Source organism: Pan paniscus, chromosome 14, assembly GCF_029289425.2.
Source record: "Pan paniscus chromosome 14, NHGRI_mPanPan1-v2.0_pri, whole genome shotgun sequence".
Classification (NCBI taxonomy): Eukaryota; Metazoa; Chordata; class Mammalia; order Primates; family Hominidae; genus Pan; species Pan paniscus.
In genome coordinates, this window is record NC_073263.2 from 100,876,059 (window position 1) to 100,897,251 (window position 21,193).

The 21,193-nt window shown below is 41.8% G+C and overlaps 1 protein-coding gene across 2 annotated transcripts in view; it reads left to right on the plus strand.

The window, feature by feature from the left end:
* Positions 1-21,193, plus strand: part of UBAC2 (UBA domain containing 2) — a 185,902-nt gene that overhangs the window by 151,155 nt on the left and 13,554 nt on the right. For both annotated transcript variants that reach the window (XM_003832044.5, XM_034936911.3), the window contains one exon: positions 15,951-16,070. In XM_003832044.5, coding sequence (XP_003832092.4) covers positions 15,951-16,070 — 120 coding nt within the window. The remainder of the gene's footprint in view (positions 1-15,950; positions 16,071-21,193) is intronic.

The following is a 21,193-nucleotide window of genomic DNA, read 5'->3' on the forward strand; positions in this document are numbered from 1 at the left end:
CACACAGAGCAGCTCAACGATATTCACACGTGCTTTCAGTTATTTTCGCAGCATTTGGTTAAAGTGAGTTTAGCTGCACACCCTCACTTGGTAACATTTTGTGGCTGTGAAAATTGTTTCTCTCTTTATCCTCCCCCAGCAACAGCCATTTGGTATCATCTGAGATGTGCATCAGGAGGCAGATCTGCCCTGTCAGTCATGAGAGTTCCTATCATTAATCAAGTATTTTGAATTCAATAACTTTTTTTAGTGTTTTAAAAGTATTTACTGGTCCTTGATGTATTTTTTAGCAGCTGATAGAATTCACATACCATATAACTCACCCCCTCGAAGTGTACAGTTCGGTGGTTTTTAGTATTTTTTAATTGCACAAATACCATAATTTGAGAACATTTTTCATCACCCCAAAAGAAACTGCACCCCATTAGCAGTCATTCCCATCCGCCCTGTCCTAGGCAGCCACTTAATCTACTTTCTGTCTCTGTAGACTTGCTTATTCTGGACGTTTTATAGAAATGGAAGCATATGTAGCTGATCTTTATGACTGGCTTCTTTCGCTGAGCTTCACGTTTCTGAGGTTGACGCATGTTGCAGCATGGTTGATTTTCCCTCTGTGGTTTAGATAGCAAGATCTGCCTAGTAGAGCTTTATGTGTGCAAGTGCCACCCCACCAAACCAGTTTCTGTCACTGCCCCTTCATCAGGCCAGCTTCCTTAGGAAGCTTCCTGTTGCCTCTTGGCCTCACCAGTGCTACCATTTTCATTACCGTCTATTCCGCAGAATACACGCAGTGCCAGGCTCTGGTGAGTCCCACAGTGACCAAGGCAGCACGATCCCTCCTCTCCCTGAGCTTAGAGTAGAAAGCGTCAGTTACAGTGAAATGTGATGGTCACTCTTCTGGGAGAAATGTGTAGTGCAGTCAGGAAGAGTCAAGAAATTGTGTCTGGAGGCAGCACCGTCGGAAACTCTCTACCTCCGTCTCCACCCCTGTGTCCGGGGTAGGGGCAGTGCACGTCTGTTGCAAAGGAGTCCACCAGGAATCCAAAGGGAGCGAATTCTCATGTGTCCCGAGCATCCTCAGAGACAGCAAGCTGGCACGTGGCACCCTCCTCAGCACTTTTCCTTTTTGGCTATGCTCTTTCACTTTTTGGTGCAATTTGATTTGAAAACGATTCTTTTCAAGTTGCTATGCTTCCTTGTCAACAAAGCAATCTAATCAGTTAAAGCTAGTTCTTTTATGACTTTCTTCTTTCAAGAGTTTATAAGTATATAGCATCAGATGTGGAATAAGTTACTAGTGCTTAGTTGATAAAAATCTGCAAATTAAATGAAAATTACTTGCAAGAACTCTATTTTCAGTGAAGTTACAGCTACGCTGTTTATCTCAATCTGTACCTCCTTGCAGAAGCTACTGCTGTGTTTCCAGTGCTTTTGTAGTTGATCATACTGATCTTTTTGACAAAATTCAGAACAGAAAGATAGGATCAATCTAAAGTGTGATCCTTTTCCAAGACTGACTCATTAAGTGACCTTGAGAAAATCATTTCTATTTTCCATTCTGCCTTGGTGTCTTCATGAGAAAGAAGAGCGAGGTACAGTCTCATGATACTTCAGAAAACAAGCAAATGATGATGATGTACTTGGCTTTTTGAAGATATAAAAGTTATCAGTAATCCTAATTCTTTTTCTGGGTTTTCCTTTTGTCACTTATTAATCAGTTTTTGAAAGGACGAATGAATTTAGAGATGTACTCTGGAGCAGTATCATGTTAAACCAGGGGTATATTAGAAAAATCATCCTCATAATCATTCTGGGAAGTTTTTCCTCCCCAAAAAAAGCCATCCTGATGGGTTTTCAAAACCAGAAAAAAGCTCTTAATGAGGAACAGACCACTGGAGTACCCATGAGCATCTCAGGAACACTGAGACCCTCGAGAAGCCTTGATTTCGTGCAACCCCCAAGGTTTCAGAGCCAGCAGCCCAGTGCTGTGGTTGACAGACGTGGTTTTGTGGAGAAAGCAGCCAGAGGCCAGGAATTTTCAGAGTCGTGAGTCACGATCTCCCACCCAAGATTAGAGCACAGATTAGCCATACTGAGATTTGGTAAAATCATTCTGTCTAAGCAATGGAGGTGTGTGCACACGCGCAGTGCCTGTTCACAGGGGATGCAGGCAGATCATGGGTTTAGGATGGGGGAGGCCACCGCACCCCCCTTCACTGCTCTGCACCTGCTCCCTCACGTGGACACTGTCCACAACTGTGGCTCTCACAGGACAGTTGCCCAAGGAGCTCATATCTTATTGGAGATAGGGGGTCTTACAGGTGACATTCATGAGCAGTGTGAGCAGGGTGACATGGGGGTGTCAACCCAGCATCTGTCCAGGAGCTCCTCCTGCAGCGGCTCTGGCAGGTGGCCTGAGGCTCCTTTTTGAGAGAGAACTGTTTGGCCTTCCAGATGTTCTTTAATATAATGATTGGGAAGAGACAGCTCATAACTAGCTTAAGGCTATCTAGTCCAGCTTTCCATTTTACAGCTGGGGAAACCCAGACTCAGTGTTTTATTCTCTGTTCACTTGGCGGCTTGGCTGAGTTCTGTGGAAGTTCAGCAGAGCAGGGGAACAGGAGGGTTTGGGTTGCAGAGAAAGAAGCCACTTACAGATGGGAAACAGGAGTTGGGCCCTATGCAAATGGAAGGGACCAGGGAGGGCACTTTAGGTGGCAGGGACAGTTTGAGCCGACATAGTAATTTAGGATGTAATTTAGAGAAGTAATTTAGGATGGGGCTGGTTTGGGCAGACCTGCAAAACAGGACAGACTCAGACAGGATGCCCGAGGGTTTTTGGTTGAGGCAGTGTCATTGTGAAAGGGCTTCTTGTGCACACTCACTGACCGTGGCATGCAGATTGGATTGGGGAAATCTTACTGGCAGTCATGTCATCCAAGAAGTTGTTGGCATAATCTCGGAGTGCAACAGCAAGGACCTGAACGGGCAGATCCCCTCCCAGGGGAAAATCAGTAGTCCTTCAGCGTTGGCTGGGTTTGATGGACAGAGGAGAGCTGAGTCCAGACATGAGCTGGGAAGTGGACATCCGCCTGCCACGGTGAACGCAGATAGGCAAGTGCGGGAATGAGACTCAGGCGGTCACTGAAGACATGAAATGGATGAACTCTCCACGGAGGAAATGTAAGAAGAGGGGAAACCTTGAGTAATCCCCAGTCTCATTTTTAATTAGGAGTTTCACCTCTGTTTCTGTCAAAACATTTACTGTAACAAGTACCAAAACTAATTTTAATTTTGACTTTTACTTTATAATTTGTGTGTAGAGCCAACGCTGGGAAGGAAAAAATGACCCCAAATTTGGCAGACAAAAGAATGAAGGAAGGGAAAACAGAATATACGATGCAGAAATGGATAATCCACACTCTGAGAGATGCACTTCCATTCTTATGTCTTCAAGGCCACTGTCTCAGTCCTCGCTGTGTGGCCCTTACCATCACCAGCGTTCAGTGCTTACAGGTGTGTCACTCAGTCGAGGGAGTGAGGAAGCTGCAAGACAAGGCCTTGGCATGCTCTTCCTGTGCTGATGTCCCTGACCTGCAGCTGGGCTGTGGGCTGTGGAACCCTGTGGTCCCCCCACGCCACCCTCTCACCACCACCTCCTCCTCACAGAGCAGCCTTAGCATTCTCATTCTCTACCAAAACCAAAACCAAACCAAAACACAGGAAAAGGTTGGGACACCTCTGGTCCTGACGGTCCCTGGAGGAAAAGTTCCCCATGAGGAGTGATGGGTCAGTCACATTTTCAAAACAAACGAGAGCCAGGGCGCAGGCCTGTGGCTCAGCCCGCAGCGTGCTTGGTGCCACACGCCCCCCCGCAGCTGCCCAGAGTCTCACCCCACTCTGTGCAGGGGGCCTGGAGGGCAGTGGCGGCACAGACCCACTGGACGCCCTGGTGCATGGCTGAGCCATGTGCATCCCGTGGCTCTCTCCAGAGTCCCTTCCCTGCACCTCCAGGGCCTCCCCAGATGGAACTGGCTGGGAGCCGTGCTTTGTTGAAACAAAGGGAAAACCTGTCTCTCTTGGGTTTGCAGCTGCTGTTGAAACCAACTGAACCTGCTTGTAAAATTGTACCTATGTCACAGTAAGATCAGCTGTGCTAGGTATGTCAGGCCTCTGAAAAGAAATGTCATTAAAGTAAACAAGACTTGGGACACATGTCTGTCAGATTGTACACAGTAGAAGCGTCCCTTGCAGGGGCTGTTGGGTTGCATCCTAAGCTGTGCTGGAGCTTCCCGATGTACTCTGTAGATGTCTTTGCACCTTCTGTCCTCATTGCCATCCCCAATCAGTCCCTGGAACACCACCTGTGGCCCTGACCCTTTTAGCCCCTGCATGGAATGCACAGGCAAGGCGTGTGGCCTTTGGGACTCCAGCCGACTAGAGCAAGACAGAGGAAGAAGAGACGGGGCAGAGGGCAGCCGATAGTTGGAAACTTCTGTCCCCTAAGCCAAAAGGTTCTCAAAACTGAGCAACAGGATGTATTGTGTCTCCTGATCGTATTGCCATGGAAACTGCCTTCTGTTCTGCCTAGAAGAAATAGTACTGTTTGAAGTATCTCATCCATCAACACTGGTCACTGTGAGAAACCACAAAGGAAAAGTGAAACCGAGAGCTGCAAAACTAGCCTGGGACTTTGTTCAAGCGATCATCTCCTTTCCCTCTAGTTTATTGTTTTTTCCAATACCTACTGAGACTACCGCTAAGCAGCACAGAAAGATACAATACACTGTTTTTATAGCACGACACAAAGGTCATGGGTGGCACTTCACATGACAGGGTTGGATTCAGTCTTCTGAGTTTTCTAAGGTTCCTATTTTTAAGACTTTACCAAGGAACCAAGGCTTTCAAATATGCAGCATGGTTTCTTCTGGGCCTCGCGTTGCCCCATCTCTTATCCAAGTGGTGAATGTGTTGCCAGTTTGTGTGTGGTGCTGGTGGTGGGCTTTGTTTGGTTTTCTTTTTGGGGGCTTTGTTTGGTTTTTCCCCGGTTTTGCCACAAAGCTTTTGCTGAGGACAGCAGCCTCTGTGGTGTCTTTTCTCTCTGTATTGTGCTCACTCTTGTAGTCATGCACCACATAACAATATGTTTTGGTCAATGACAGATTGCATGTATGACAGTGGTCTCATAAGATTATGATGCCACATTTTTTGCTATGTCTTTTCTATGTTTAGATACACAACTACCATTGTGTTACAGCTGCCTCCAGTATTCAGCACAGTGACTTGCCGTACAGGTTTGTAGCCTGGCACAACTACCATTGTGTTACAGCTGCCTCCAGTATTCAGCACAGTGACTTGCCGTACAGGTTTGTAGCCTGGTCGCCATAGGCTACACCAAGCAGCCTTGGTGTGTAGTAGGCGATCACATCTAGGTTTCTGCAAGTACGCAGCAACAAAGTCACCCAACAGCACATTTCTCAGAATGAAGCCCTGTTGTTAAGCGACACGTGACTGCAGTTTTAAGTCTAACAAGATGCCTCTCGTTCAGTCCTGAAGTGCTTCTTGTTTAGTTTTTAATGTACGTTTGTTTTGTTATCTCAGCCAAACTCTTTTCAGGGCCATAGGAAATTAGTCATTTCTCTGTGTCACAGCCTCCTTATCTGGCCCCAGGACAGCACACTACGCATAGAAGGCAAATGAGTAAAACTAAGTGTAAGCATATTCATACTTACGCCAAAAGCTGCAGCTTCCACAGAGCACAGGGAATTGCAAATAACTGTCTTCTATGAGGAGCTGCCATTTGTGGTTTCACCAGTTTCCCAGCATTGCTTCTTTGTAACTCCTGGTTCTTGTATTAGAAGAGGATGCTATGTCCGTGAAGAATGTAGGTATCAAGCATGTCCTTTGGGAGCCTCCTTGTTTTAACCCCTCTCACCCCTTCCACCCCACCTTCATTAGTAACCCACCACCTGGGTCTTCATATCCCAACTAACTACAGTCTTGGCTAAGAAAACCCCATATGCCTTTACTCAGCAATATGCCTCACTATGTCTTTGTCCATTCAGTTATCCATTTTGCAACTGTTTCTTGAGTGCTTGCATATGCCAGGTCGTACAGGAGGCCAGGTCTACAAACAGGACAAGATGGAGAATCACAGTCCCCGTGGAGCTAATAGGCTGTTGTGAGATTCAGGCCGGTTAGCCTGCAAGTGAAATGGGATGTGCTGAGAGCTGTCCTGGGGAAGGGATGGTGAGGTGTGAGAGCACGCAGAGGAGTACGGGGTGGTGAGAGCAGGCTCCCCAGCAGGAGTAGAGAATGTGAGGGCGGGGTTGTGAGAAAGTGACTCCAGTGGCAGACAGGAGTCTGGTAAGCCCAGGTAAGAAATTTCTGTCGGATTCTGAAAGCAACAGGGATGCATTGAGTAGCATCAAAGGGGAGGATGTCTGTAGTCATCCGAAAAGGCCCTTAATGTACTCTCCCTTTCTTTTCTAACTGTGTATCTATGTGGCTGGATTTGCTTCATGTACTTCAAAAACCAGAGTAACATAGAACAAAATCGAATGCAGAAGCAGATGGGAGAATCCAGCAACCTTCTAGTAAGTCAGACATTAAAGAGATTTGCAAAAATGGAAAACAGTGCCACTCTTCTCAGTAATTCTGTTTGGGAAAACATGGTTATTTTTTATTTCAAAAATCTATATTTATGTTAGCAAGTAATAGGCTTGTGATTGTTAATGAGTTATTAAATATTTTTAAATTAATAAAAGGGCAATGAGGAGCCAGCAAAGGGTTTCTAAGTAGAGAAGGGGCTTGACGAGATTTGTATCTTAGGAACTAACTCTGGAGCCACCCCGGCCATGGACTGTGGTCTCACACGGGGCAGTGAGAGTGAGGGTGGAGACAGTGGCGGGGGAGTTCCAGTGGACAGAGCCTAGAGATCTGGTTTATGCAGTGGATGGATGTGGATGTCACACCCCAAGACAGGGGACACAGCAAGAGATATGGGGTTGGAGATGAGTTTGTTTGGGACGTGTTCTATCTTAGGTGTCTCCTTAACATTTAGATGAAAGTGTGTTCAGGAGACAGTGGGTTACATGGCTCTGAGACACAGTGTTTGGGTTGGAGGTTCGAGTTTGGGAGTCTCTACCCCGTGAAGCCCTAGGAATGGATGGGCACCCAGAACACGGAAGAAGGAGAGAAACACTCCCCACATGGAACCTTCAAGAACACCCGTGTCTGAAGGACAGGAGTGGGAGGAGGAGAATCTGAGGACACTGAGAAGGCGTAGCTAGAGGGCTAGAAAGAAAGCGGGATGCCACAAAGCCCGGGGAAGAGAACGTCGAGGAAGAGTGGTCAGTAAGACCTGGTGCTGCCAGAGGGCAGGTCAGAGAGCGCTCAGGAGGATCCACTGGATCTAACAAAGGGTGCTTTGATAACCTGGAAGAAAAAGGAAAAAGTGTTTCATTATTAAAATACCAGACTATGAGCTTCTAAAAGGCAGGGAGGTTGTCTTAATTCTCTTTCTACTTTTGTTGCTGAAAGTATCACCAGGTACATTAGTAGATGTGATAATTTTGTGATTTTACATTAACTCATTCAAGTAAAACGATCTAGTCTTTTTCTGCCCTTGATCTCCGTGGTAGGTCATCCCCTTTGTCAGAGGCTCCTGTTAAATCAACCTGTTTCCTAAATGTGTAAGTATTTCCTTATGGCCTGGGGTAAAGCTTCCCAGCCACTGTGCCATGGTCATAGATGGGCTGAGATACTGGTCCCCTCCCCCCTTGGGGGCAACTGGAAAGGGCCTGAAGCCACTGGGCCAGCTGTAAACAGTTTTGGCTTTTCCTGTGGGCCATGCAAATCTGTCTTTTTCTGTGTGTGCCATGAGGTGGAAAACATTTGAAAGCCTTGGTCCATAGCACACTGAGTAAGTCCTTGTGTGGGCCCTGCCTCGCCTCCCGTGTGCCCAAGCACAGCACCCCTAAAGAGTCACATCGCCCTTCGCTGCCTACCCCATGGTCTCCCCCAGAACCGTCCCTGCATGGTGGCCTGCAGGGGGCCACCGATTGTAGACTGGAGGTGCCCCTGCTGTGTGCTTCACACTTCAAAACCTGGCATGCTGATAAAGGCTTTCTGAGCACCAAAGACTGAGAAGAAAGGGTGCATTTGTTTCCAATGGCCAACAGTCTTAAAATAAGATGAAGATGCTTTTGGAAGTCATTTTGGCTTTTCTAAAACATCGCATTCATAATGCCCCCTCTGTAATTGTTCTCCATTTTACTCTTTTATGGGGCACCAACTTGTACGAGCAGTCAGCTCAGGCTGCAGTGAGCTGAGAGTGGTACTGGCCACCTGGGAAATATGTTCAGGTCTTCCATCCATCGCAGCCCTCCAGGATCCTGTAGTCTAGTTGGGAAGACGAGAAACAATACTGTATAAAGTATAAGGCCAAGTAGTAAGGATCAGAATAATCATAGCTAAGCTGCAATAAGCTTATAGATGGCTTTACGTTCTATTTTAAATGTTTCACATGAATTAACTCTTTTGATTCTCATACTCTCCTTGTGAGGTGGGTGCAGTTATTATTACCACTTTACAGGTGAGAAAACCAAGGGTCATGGAAATGTTTGAAAATGCACCTAAGGTGTTACAATAAGAGGCAGAGCTGGGATTTGAGCCCAGTTATCCTGGCTCTAGAGACTGTTCTTAACTCAGCTTCCTCTACCTTTTTGTCCCTCTGCCGTTATTCCTTAGCATTGCTTTGCTCCTTGAAGGCGGTATAAACCCACTTAGGCCCCTTTCTTTGAACACCTTGGGGAAAATGCCTTGCTTGCTCTCTTCTCCATCGTTGAAATCATTCTCTTTTAATATTCAGCCCCAGCCCCATCCTCTTGGAAGTCTTACCCCTGTGCTTTGGCCGCAGTGGGTTGATGTCCACTCTGAGCTTTTCTAGTCCTTTTGATTTAGGCCTCACAGCTCCCATCTTAATTATATATCATCTTGCATTGTTCTGGCTTTTCCATTTCTGGGTATCTTGCCTTCCCCCGAGGAGATGGGGCGCTCTTCGGGAGCAAGGATGAGACCGCGTGCCTGGCTCACACTCTCCTGTGGACGCTCGAGTGCCCGAGGTCAGCCACCCGTGAGCTCTTCTGGCTTCTCTAATGTAGACACTGCCTGACCATCCCATCCAGAAACCTTTCAATGCCTGTAGAACATGGATTTCTGTTTCATGGAACTTCTGCTTAATAAAATGTCAGAAACTTTTACTGCTCCTCGGTTGGGAAACCATCATGTATGTATGTATGAATATATATTTATTCATTCATACATGTATATATACACAAGAATTTTTACTTCATTTGAAATCTTCTTACAAACTAATAATAAGTATTTCATAAAACGCCTGTTCAAACTGCAAGCTGTTTCCTTCTTCACTTTTAAAATATGTGGTTATTGCTTTTGAAGAAGACAAAGTAAAGGAAACATTTCCTGTTTATAGAGGCTCATATTTAACCCTACGTAAAGAGCAGATTCATGTCAAAACATCCTAGAACCTAGAGCCGTAACTTTCTGCTTTTTAAGCACTTTTCTACTATCACAGGAGTAGAGGGATTGGGGTTTTGTTTGCTTTGCCTACTCTTTGATTCTCTCACTCTCTTGTAAGAAATGAAATGGAACTCAAAGCCCATTCCCCTTCCACTGTCCTGGAGTGGGTGTGTTGTGTGCCTTTGCATGTTTTTGTATCTTTACTACATACATACTTACCAGGGTTTCTCAACCTAAACACCATTGACATTTTGATCCAGACCATTCTTTGTTATAGGGGCTGCCCTGTACATTGTAGGATGTTTAGCAACATCCCTGACCTCTACCTACTAAATGCCGACAGCACCACCATCCTGTCCCCACTCCTCTCCTTCACTTAACAACCAAAACTGTGAGCAGACATTGCCAAATATCTCCTGGATTGGGGGTAGGAGAACAGAGTCACCATTATCATATATCCATCTAAAAAAGTTAAAATAGACCAGACGCGATGGTGCACATCTATAGTCTCAGCTACTCAGGAGGCTGAGATGGAAGATTGCTTGGGTCCGGGAGTTCAGGACTGCAGTGCGCCATGATTGTGCCTGTGAATAGCCACTGCTCTCCAGTCTGGACAATGTAGCAAGACCCTCATCCCCCAAAAAAGTTAAAATAGTATGTATACTCGTGTTCTGAGTATTTTTTAATTTATGTAAATAGTATTACATTTTATTTATATTATTTACATAAACTACATACAATTTATGTAAATGGTATATGTTGTATATGCATATTCTTGTACAACTTTATTTGTTCATTAAACATTGTATATTTGAGATTTACCCATGTAAATCTAATTCATTTATTCTAGCTGCTTTTATAATGGTCTTTTATATAATAGAACCACTTATTAATTTATTTCCCTCCTTAGGAACAACTGAATTTTTTCCATTTTCTTACTTAATATTACAACCAGTGCTTCACAGAAGATCCTCATACATGACCCCTTCAGCATTCACAGCTCCCTAGAGGTGAAGTTGCCAGGTCATAGACTAGAATAGTTTCACTAGATCTTGACATGTTGCTCTCCAAAAGGGTTGTGTCAGTTTATACTCTCATCAGCAACTTATCAGAGTTCCCATTTCTTTCACATCATTCCCACACTCAGTATTGTTGGGCTGTGTATTTTTGCGAGTCTTGTGGGTATAAAATAACTTGTTTTCATTTGCCTTTCCCTAACACTAGTGAGATTGAATATCTTTTCATATGTTTCTTGACTTGGGATTTCCCCTTCTGTAAATGGAGTATTCATATACATTATCTGCTTTTCTCTTGAGTCACTTATTTTTTTCTCATTGATTTATAAGTGTTGTCTTATAAGTTCATAAGTGTCATTAATTTATTAAGTCTCATTGATTTGTAACTTTTGAATTTTGAGCATATAGAAGTTATATGTTGTAAACATTTTCTCTCAATCTGTAGTTTGTCTTATTTAATTCAGTAACAATTGAACTTTTAATACAAAAGTTCTTACAGGTAAAGTAATTTTTAACCACTTTTTTCATTGTGATTTATACTTCGTATTTCTGTTTTAGATATCCTTTCCTATCCTAATGACATGAAAATAATCTCCTATTTCTTCAAAAAAATTTTCACAGTTTGGCTTTCCACATTTAAATCTTTAATCTTAGTTTTTATTTTTGTGGGTGGTGTGAAGTAAAGGTCTAGTTTTATCTTTTCCCTATCTATAGCCAGTTGTCCCAGGACTGTATTCAGTACGGGCTCATAACCAAGTGCCTATGTTTACTGTTGATTCCTAGACTCTGTCTTCTGTTTGGATTTTTTGCCTAACTTCCACTAATACCACATGACTTTAATTACTGCAGTCTAATAGTAAGTCCTAATAACTGGTAGAGAAAACCTTTCTTATATTTCTTCAAAATAGTCATGCCTAGTTTTGAGCTTAACTTCAAGTAGTCTAATCCCACCAAAATATACACATGTGCATACTTTTGAATTTTGAGTATATAGCAGTTAGGGAATAGGAATAATAATAGGAATCTGACTCCACATGACAGATAACACAACATAGCAGAAACTTAACCAAGGTAGTTTATTTCTGTCTTGTATAGAAGTCCAGCAGTGGGCAGCCCAGGCCGGCGGGGCAGTGTCCTGAAGGTGTCAGCCCCTGGCTCTTTGCTGCTGCTGTATCCTCAGCACAGGGCTTCCACCTGATCCTCTAAGAAGGGCGAGCCCCTGCCTCTGAGGATCTTCCTGGTCGGCCCATATTCCCTTTCTGCTGACATACCATTGTCAGAACCTAGTCAACGTGGAAAGATACTGAGAAAGGTAGCAAGTCACATGTGTATACACACCCAAGAAAACCAAAACTGTTTTTTCCAAAGGGGGAAAATGGATATTGGAAGTGAACCAGCAGTCTGCTAGACTGGAGTTGGCAGTGTCTGGATAGATTATAGGATTACATGTTACCAGGCTCAATTCAGGAACATGCTGAATCTTTCCATTTACTTAGAAATCTTGTAGATCTTTTGTTTGATTTTATTCTTAACTACCTTATATTTTTATTGCTATTTATAAATAGTAATTTTTTGTACTTACATTCTCTAATGATTTCAATAGAGGGAATGTTATTTTTTAATCATACTCTCTTGTTCTCATGCTTTGAGAGACATTTGTAAACACTTGGATTTTCTAGGTAGACAGTCATCATTTGAATAATGAGTTTTGTTTCTCTTTTTCTATCTTTATGTGAGATTTTTGTTTGGATTTGGTTTTTGTTCTCATTATGCTGTGACTTGTGCTGAATGCAAGAATTGGTAATAGGCATTTTTGTCTCTTCATGAATGGGTATTGAATTTTGTCAAATTGTTTTCATACCTATTGAGATGAGCGTTTGATTTTTCTCCTTCAAACTGTTAATGTGTGGATTATGTTGCTAGTTTTTCTAAGATTTTTGAGATAAATCCTAATATAGCACATCATACTAGATAAGAGAATTATTTTGAAAACATTGTTGGATTGAATTTGCTGATATTTTATTTAGGATTATTGTATCTACCCAAGAAAAATTAACTATATATTGTATAATTTTTCTTGCTCATAATGGCCTTGTCTAGTTTTGGAAACAGTGTTATGCTAGTCCCAAAAAATTAGGTGGGAAACTCTCCTTCCTTTTCTGTACTCTAGAGCAGTTTATATAAGATAAGGAGTCATTAAAGATTTCATACACTTCACCTGTAGGTTTTTGGTGGGTAGATTTTTAAGTACTGTTTCAATTACATTAAAGTATGACATATATCCAGAAAAGTACATGCTATATAATAATAGTCGTACAAATGTACTTTTTGTGTTTATTTTGTTCAACATCATTTGAGAGATTCAGCCATATTGTTGCATGTCATTCTGGTTCATTCATTCAAACTGCTTTATTAGATTACAGTATGTGAATGCACCATAACTTACCCATTCTATAGTTGATGGGCATTTGGGTAGTTCCCGTCTTTGACTGTTGGAAATAATGCTGCTGAGAACGTTCTAGTCCATGTCTTTTGATGAACATGTGTTTGAATTTCTTTTATTCAGGAGTGGAATTGCTGAGTCTCACATATGGCTCAGCTTAAGTAGATGGTCCTGAACAATTTTAAAAGATAATTACCAATGTCTGTTTTCTCTAGAATAAGTTTTAATAAGTTATACTTTTCTAGAAAGTTGTCTTTCATCAAAGTTATTGGTATGAATAAAGTATTCTTGTGATTTTTTAAAAATCTGCCATTATATCCCTTGTATTATTCTTAATACTGTTTATTTGTGCTCCCTCCTTTGTCTTTTCATCAAGCTTGCCAGGTTTGCCTATTTTATTTGACTTTGTTAACAGCCAGCAGTAGGTTTTAGTGACTCCTTCTGTTTCTTTGTTTTCCGTTTTACTGACATTTGCTCTCAACTTTCTACTTTCTTCTTTCTCATTTTTTTAGATTATTGTTACTTTCTCTAACTTCTTAAATTGGGTATACTTAACCCTTTAATTTTCAGTTTTCTTTTTTTAATTTAATCTCAATATTTAAAAATTACATCAACCACTTTATTACATCCCATAAACTTTGATAGGTAGGTAATAGTTTTATTCATTCTTAGATATCTTCTAATTTCCATTATGAGGATTTTTTTGGTTTCCAAATGTGTGAGGTTTTTTGTTTTAGTTATTATTTTGATGTTGATTTCTAGTTTAATTGCATTATGGTGAGAATATAATCTGTGTAATGTTTATGATTTGGTATTTGTGAATATTTCATATAGGATCTAGTACGCAATTACTTTGTAAATACTTTAAATGTAATGGAAAAGAATGTATATTCTCTAAATATTAAATGCAAGGTATATATGTCCATTCAGAAATAAACTTGTTATTTTTTATATTATTTTTTGTCTGGTTGATCTATCAGTTACTGAGTTATATGCTGAAAATTAAATATATGTCTGGATGCTTCCACTTCTCTTGTAATTCTATTAATTTTTGCTTTCTGTGTTTTGATGCCATTGTGTTACATATAAATATGATATTCATGTATTCTATTGATTTTATCCCTAATACTGCCTTTTTTTGCCTTCAAGGTCTATTTATTTGGCATGAATGTAGCAACAACAGCTTTCTTTGATTAGTATTTCTCTGATTTTTTTCCATCTCTTTACATCAACTTGTGTACGTCTTTATATTTTAGATTTATCTTTTGTGGGGAGGAGGTGAGAGGTGAGAGTGGCTTCTGTTTCCCTATTTTTTTTCACATCTGTTTTTTCTCATAATACCTTATTCTTTTCTTTAAGGTCCTCCTGTGACGTCCTAGTTTTTTTGAAGCGTGTAATCATTTTCAGATCCTCCTATATTCAGGTCCTTGGGGACCCAGTCTCTTGTGTGTTTTGTGTGCCGACTTGCTCATCACGGGTGATTTCCTTGTGGATTTTGTAGTTTTGAATTCTGAGTTTTTCCCCACTGGAGCTTTAACTATAAATCCCATGTAACCCCAAGGCAAGAGAATATCTCTCCAGAGTAATTTTACATTTGCTTTTGCTTGGCTCCTTCGATATCTCCATCCCAAAACCAATCTTTATGTAACTTTTTTGATGGGTTCTGAGACCATGAATATAACAACATATGTATAGTATAACTTGAACCCCAAATTTGCCTGTGGTTCTTAACTCTCAGGCAGGACCAAGATTCCTGCTGTCTCCGGGGGAAGACAGGCTTTTTAGTTTGATTTTTTTTCATCCCTTTCGCTGAGGGTGCTGCCATTTGAAGATTGTATCTTTAGACAGATAATTGAGCTCAAAATTGCTGCCTCTTTCAGACCCAAGGCCGCATCTTCCGAACTCAAACAGTGATAGAACCCAAGTGGTCCTGGGTGAGCAGGGCCTGTGCTCCCCCGTCTCCCAGGCTGCTCACAGTGTGCGGCTCTGCTTCCCACGCCCACTTGTTCCTGAGGCCTTGCAACTCCACTTACTTCTTTCATATTTAGCTGTGTATAGAAATATTTATCTATTAATAGCATTTTTAGGTGTTTGTAGTAGGAAGAGTTTCAGATCTTAGTCTATAATTTTGTCAGGACTAGAAGACTTCTAGAAATAGAGATTTAAATTAATAAATTCAAAGATTGCCATATAGCTAGAAACATGGATTTTTTTAAAGCAGCATGTGATGCATTTTTCTTCCCATGGTGGCTTCTTTTTTGTTGGTGACATAGACTAAGCCAGGAACGGCATTGCTGTCGGTCTTCAGGACCCGTGGAGCCACCCTCAGAAAGATGGTTACTGATCCTCACTTCTCACCTTTTCGCTGTTTGTCAGATTTCCCTTCACACTCTCTAGCCTGTTGCTGAGGTTTTATCACAGCCTGCAGTCTTCCTCCACTGTGTGCGCTCAGGATTTACTTCAGTCATAAGAAGAAGAAAGGTAGAGCAGGGGAGCATTTTAAGAGCCGTGATGGAAACACCAGATTTCTGGCTGCCCTCAGTGATTTAGCCTCGTCTCCATGTCTTCCTTCCTATCACACCCTGCAAAGCCCTGAGCTCCTAAGAGTTAACTGGAGTTGGGACAGTCAGTGGCGTCACAGTCGGGCTGAAATTAGGAGTGTCTGTACAGTGTCTTTCACTGCCTTTCCAGAGCCACAGTGCACAAACAGCTTTTACACTGCCTATTACTTTCTTTTCTCCTGAGCACCTACTGCAGGCTGCCAATTTTGTGCTATTGACTGAAGGATGTTGTGATACTTTTGAATTTGAATTGCTTGCATAGAGCGGATCAATATGACACTTCCTTCCCAGTCTATAGATGTAACTGCATTGAAAGAAAGCTCTTCCAAGCATTATGATGATTCTGCTCCTTCTGTGTCTGATAACTGTGTGTTGATCTCTTTTTAGGGAGGAATGATCAATTGGAATCGTCTTTTTCCTCCTTTACGTCAGCGACAAAACGTAAACTATCAGGGCGGTCAGCAGTCTGAGCCAGCAGCGCCCCCTCTAGAAGTTTCTGAGGAACAGGTAATTAATCAGTAATACCTGGTACTCATTCTAAATCCATGTTTCAGAGTTGAAGCAGTTTCGATCAACAGGACTCAAAAGTAATCAAGCGTGTAAATACAAAGATGGTGACAGCAGTCCATCTGCCACCATGATAGAGACTTTGGGCTTTTTTTGGCTATTGTGGTTCTTACGAGTTTAAGGAAGGCATTATTGGTTGGGGGGCGGCAGGTGGGAATGTATTATGGTAGCTTGTTTTAGATGCTCTTACACTTCATATATACAAGAAACTAATGAGATTGGTTCTCTGTGAAGGATCGGGGACAAGGAGGTGGGAGGATGGGGAGGGAGTGTGCCTTTGGCATGGTTTCACTTTTGTATGGTTTTGAGTCATGTTAATGTTTTACATATTCAACAAGCAAACCAAAAGGACAGGGACAAATGTAAAACTGAAAAGAAACAAACAAATGCTCTAACTGCATTTCAAATGAATAACATAATCACATTGAAGGAGGGAAAATGGATTTCAGTAACGTTTGAACCTGATATACCCTCAGTCTAATGAAGAAACAAAAAGAACTGCAAACAAATCTTAAACATTTCTTCAAGGTTTAGTTTTCATAAAGGTATGAGTATAGCAATTCTAAAATTATGCTGTGTGTATTATAGATTTGAGCAAATGAGGAACTCGGTTGATTTTATTGTGGAAGAAGGAAAATAAATATATAAAGCAGGGGAAGGCAAGGGAGAACCCTGTGGGGTTGGAAAGGAATTATCACTATCATCGTAAACTCATGAGAGAGAGAGAGAGAGTGTGTGTGTGTGTGTGTGTGTGTGTGTGTGTGTGTGTGTGTGTGTGTGTATGTACACATACCCTCACTCTGACCGAGAGGGCTCAGAAGCAGTGGCCTCCTGGTAGCAGTGGGCTCACCTACTGCCCAGATCTGGTTTCTAAACACTCCTCCCCACTAAAAGGAACCAGGCCTCTTTAGGAAAACGGTGGATTCCAGGCCCAGTGTAGGGAACGTACAGGATAGCCCTGGATCATCGTGTGCCAGGAAAGTAAGGAAGTGATCAGTCACTGCTGGGGCCTGTCAGAAGGACACTGGAGCCAGCTGCGGGATCCCACTGGCCACATCTAGGGCATCGGCTTGGGGATCAGAATAAATAAAGGATAGTAAGAATACATGCATTATAATAGTAGATAAATATTTATATAAATACATACACTGGAGGGAAGGAAATGCTTTTCCTAAATGGAATGTCAAGTAATATACAAAGAATGATAGTATCAGAAAATCACAAATTTGCAAGCATCGTAATAAAAATCCATTCAGGGAAAAATGATCAATATATGAAGACTAGGCTATTTATATATAGATGGTCCCTGACCTATAATGGTCGAACTTTAACAATTTTTCAGTTTTACAGTGGTGCAAAAGTGATACATACTCAGTAGAAGCCATACATCAAATTTTGAGTTTTGCTCTTTTCCCAGGCCAGCGATACGTGGTACGAGACTCTTTTGCGATGCTGGGCAGCGACTGTGAACCGTTCTGTTTTTCACTTGCAGCACGATACTCAATAATTACATGAGATAGTCAATACTCTAGATTTGTGAGGGATGATTTTGCCCAACTGTAGGGTAATGTTAAGTGTTCTGAGCATCTTTAAGGTAGGCTAGATTAAGCTGTGATATTCAGTAGGTTAAGTGTACTAAATGCATTTCAACTTATGATATTTTCAACGTACAGTGGATTTATTGGGACTTAACTCCATCGTAGGTTGAGGAGCGCTTGTAATCTCAAAGTATCCCTCCACAAGTTACTTACTAATTATAAAGGAAAACCGTAATTCTACAGAGGAGAAATTGGACACCACCTTAACCAAGTTATCAAAATTAACATCACCAATTATGGAACAAAGAATTATTATGTTCATATCCTGAAAAGGACCTATCAGTTATGTCCTTGTAACATATGCAGTTACAATCAACATGCATAACTTTGATCGTAAGGGAAAATAAGATAAACTTAATCTGAGGGACATTCTGTAAAATACCTGGTCTGTGTTCTTCAAAAACACGATGTTCCAGATTAAAGGAGACTTGGGAGTCATGCTGCCCAAGTGGAAAATGTGATCCTGGACTGGATTTTGTACTGGAGAAAAAATGTCTGATGAAAGGCCATTTTAGGATCAATTGATGAAATTGGACTATGGGTTGGATATTGGTATTATATGAATTTTACATTTCCAGGACTTGGTACATACCGACCGTGTTTAGGAAAGAGAATATTCTTGTTCTTAGAAAATACACACTGAAGTATGAAGGAAAACAGCACCATGATGTGTGCAACCTGCTCTCAAATGGCTTAGGAATAATATCTGTGCATGTCAGTACATAGTGTGTGATTGTGTGTATGTGTGACAGAGACAGAGAGAGAAAGCAGCTATGGCCAAATAACAATTGGTGCATCTGGTTAAGGAGGAATCAAGAGTTCCAGGTACTATTCTAGAAACTTTTCTAAATTTGAAATTATTTCAAACTACAACCTTTTCAAAATCTATAAAAGAAAGTTAAGAGTGTTGCCATCATAATACTTTGAAGTTTCCCTCTGCCCGTTGTTTTTCCCTTTCAGCAAACAAAACAAATTGAGATCAGCATTTCACAGCTGACCACACCATCCACGCCATCGCCTCCCCATTCCCTGTCCCCAGAGTGAACAAATGCCACGCACCTGCCTCTGTAGCAAAACTTTGTCCTCATTTTTCCCAAAACTCAAAAGGTGCCCCTGGGCAGGGATCTCATAGCCACCCATGGGTAAGGCTTTGACAGGTGTTTTCGAGAGAAACCACTGTCACGTGCCCATTGACTTGATCCAGCCCCTCCCGCTTGCCGCTTCTCCACTCAGACTGATGGTTTCAGCAGCTCTTCAGGATTAACAGGTGGAGTATGGAGCCACAGTTTTCCTCTTCTACCTCCACTAGAGAATTTCTAGACAAACGTTATCCCCATGGATAAGAAAAGCCCAATAACCTGCCATGTGTAAAATCTTTCTATAACATGTTTAAAAAATAAGATACTGCTGTCAAATTCAGCTGAAAAGAAATATCAAAATTCCGTTATGTTACTGTTTACTTGATACAGCAGTGAGTCACATTCCTCATGGGGCAGCCGTTAAGACGAGGTATTTAAAGGTGATATATTTCTCAGTTTGGGCACTTCAGGAAAAAAAAAGTGTCAAAAAGGGAGTGAGAGGAGTATGTGTGTGATTGAAGTCTTCAGGGTTTTTTGTTTGTTTGTTTAATGAGTCATTTTTCCTTGATCATCCCAGAATGACAACAGCGAGGTTACTTCTTGTCAACATCAGTTTAAAACAGCACTTAATTTCTTCCTCGCTCCGTGTTACGAGAAGTTGTAAAAACATGAGGGGTTGTTTTTAACATACACTTTCTTATACATTGATTTTCTAAATCTTGTTTTTGGTGTTTCTTGATTATCCTGCAAATAGCTGTTATAAACCATTGTTGCCTTAAAGATGCAAGGTTCTTACTGGCATTATTCATTCTGCAGGCTCTTGGTGTTTTTTGCAGTGGGTACTATAGAGATTATAAAAGATAAAAAAGATACTGTTCTTGCCCTCAAGATGCTTACAAAAAAGTTTATAAATTTATATTGTATAATCTCTTGGCCAGTTTGTTTAACCACTGTCTAAAATATTTGTTAATAACATGTGAAGATAACTTGAATTAACAAAAGCTTTTTTTGCTTACTTTTTCAATTAAATGTTTGTATTTTCTTCATTTAAATATCAGAGCCACGTAATTTTAATGCATTAAGAAACTTAGTAATTTTTTAAGCCAAGAAAAATAGAAATTATTATTTGAGTTTTTTCTGCTGTAAACAGATACTTTAGGAATTTAGTGAGAGTTCAAGAAAACCTGGTAGACATGAAATGTATGCCATGTGCTTTGAAAGCAGAATATCTAAGAAGAATGTGCATCCTTTAATAAATCCAATAGTAGTTTGATAGCCATAGAAATCTTTTGCCACCTTTTCTACTTTTGCTATTTTTGTTGTTATTAAGATTCAAGATTTTTAGTTCTTCAGAATCCACTCCCGTTTTTTGGTGAGTAAACCCACGGCACCTCTGCCAATTCATCATCCCTCAGAGATGCCACCCCAGCCCCATTTAAGAGTATCCCAAGAAGGAGGCTGCTGTGCAGGCAGGCGGTGGGAGGCTGCAGAGTGCCAAGCCACACAGTGCGCCCTGTGCTGCCTGGCCTGCTAGCTAGACGGTCGGGATGGCAACAGCGATCCCCGGAAACCACAAGGCGAGATGTCTGCTCATGCCTTCCCTGTGCAGACGTGCGGGGAGGAAGATCAGAAGAAAACCCCACAAGTTCCTATCAATTTCACAGAACTTTCCAAGTGCTCTTAGAGTTGAAAGATAATGTCTGGGGAAAGAGAAGTCTAAATCTGATGAAAGGACAAAGGTGGATAAAGTAGGCTGTGGGGGGGAAATGAAGGATTATGGACCAGCTAAGGGAGGCAAGGAGAAGGCCCCTAATGCCCCCCAAAGACCACTGCCTGTTCCGTTCAGGATCCCCAGCATCAAATCCATAGACCCTGGGATTGCTTTTGGAGATGGGTAGACAAGCTTGGTGAGCTGTGGAATCAGTGACCGTGAGAAGCAGCCTTAGGACACCAAGGCGGGGCAGCTGCTGGAGAAAGGCGGTGTCACCGGCTCTGAGTCTAAAGGGAAAATGGGTGGCAAGAAGGTCCTGCCAGGGTTGCCCAGAGAAAGGTAGACAAGAAAGAGGAGGAGGAGGAAGAAGAAGATAAATAGAAACTGTTTGTCGACAACAACAGCAAAAATGCCAAACCAAAGGCCACTTGATAAAACTCTTTTGAGTAATCAAATATGCTCAAATATCTGCTATCTTAGAAATAAGTATATCCAGGCCGGGCGCGGTGGCTCACACCTGTAATCCCAGCACTTTGGGAGGCTGAGGCGGACGGATCACGAGGTCAGGAGATCGAGACCATCCTGGCTAGCATGGTGAAACCCTGTCCCTACTAAAAAATAAATAAATAAAAATTAGCCGGGCATGGTGATGGGCGCCTGTAGTCCCACCTACTT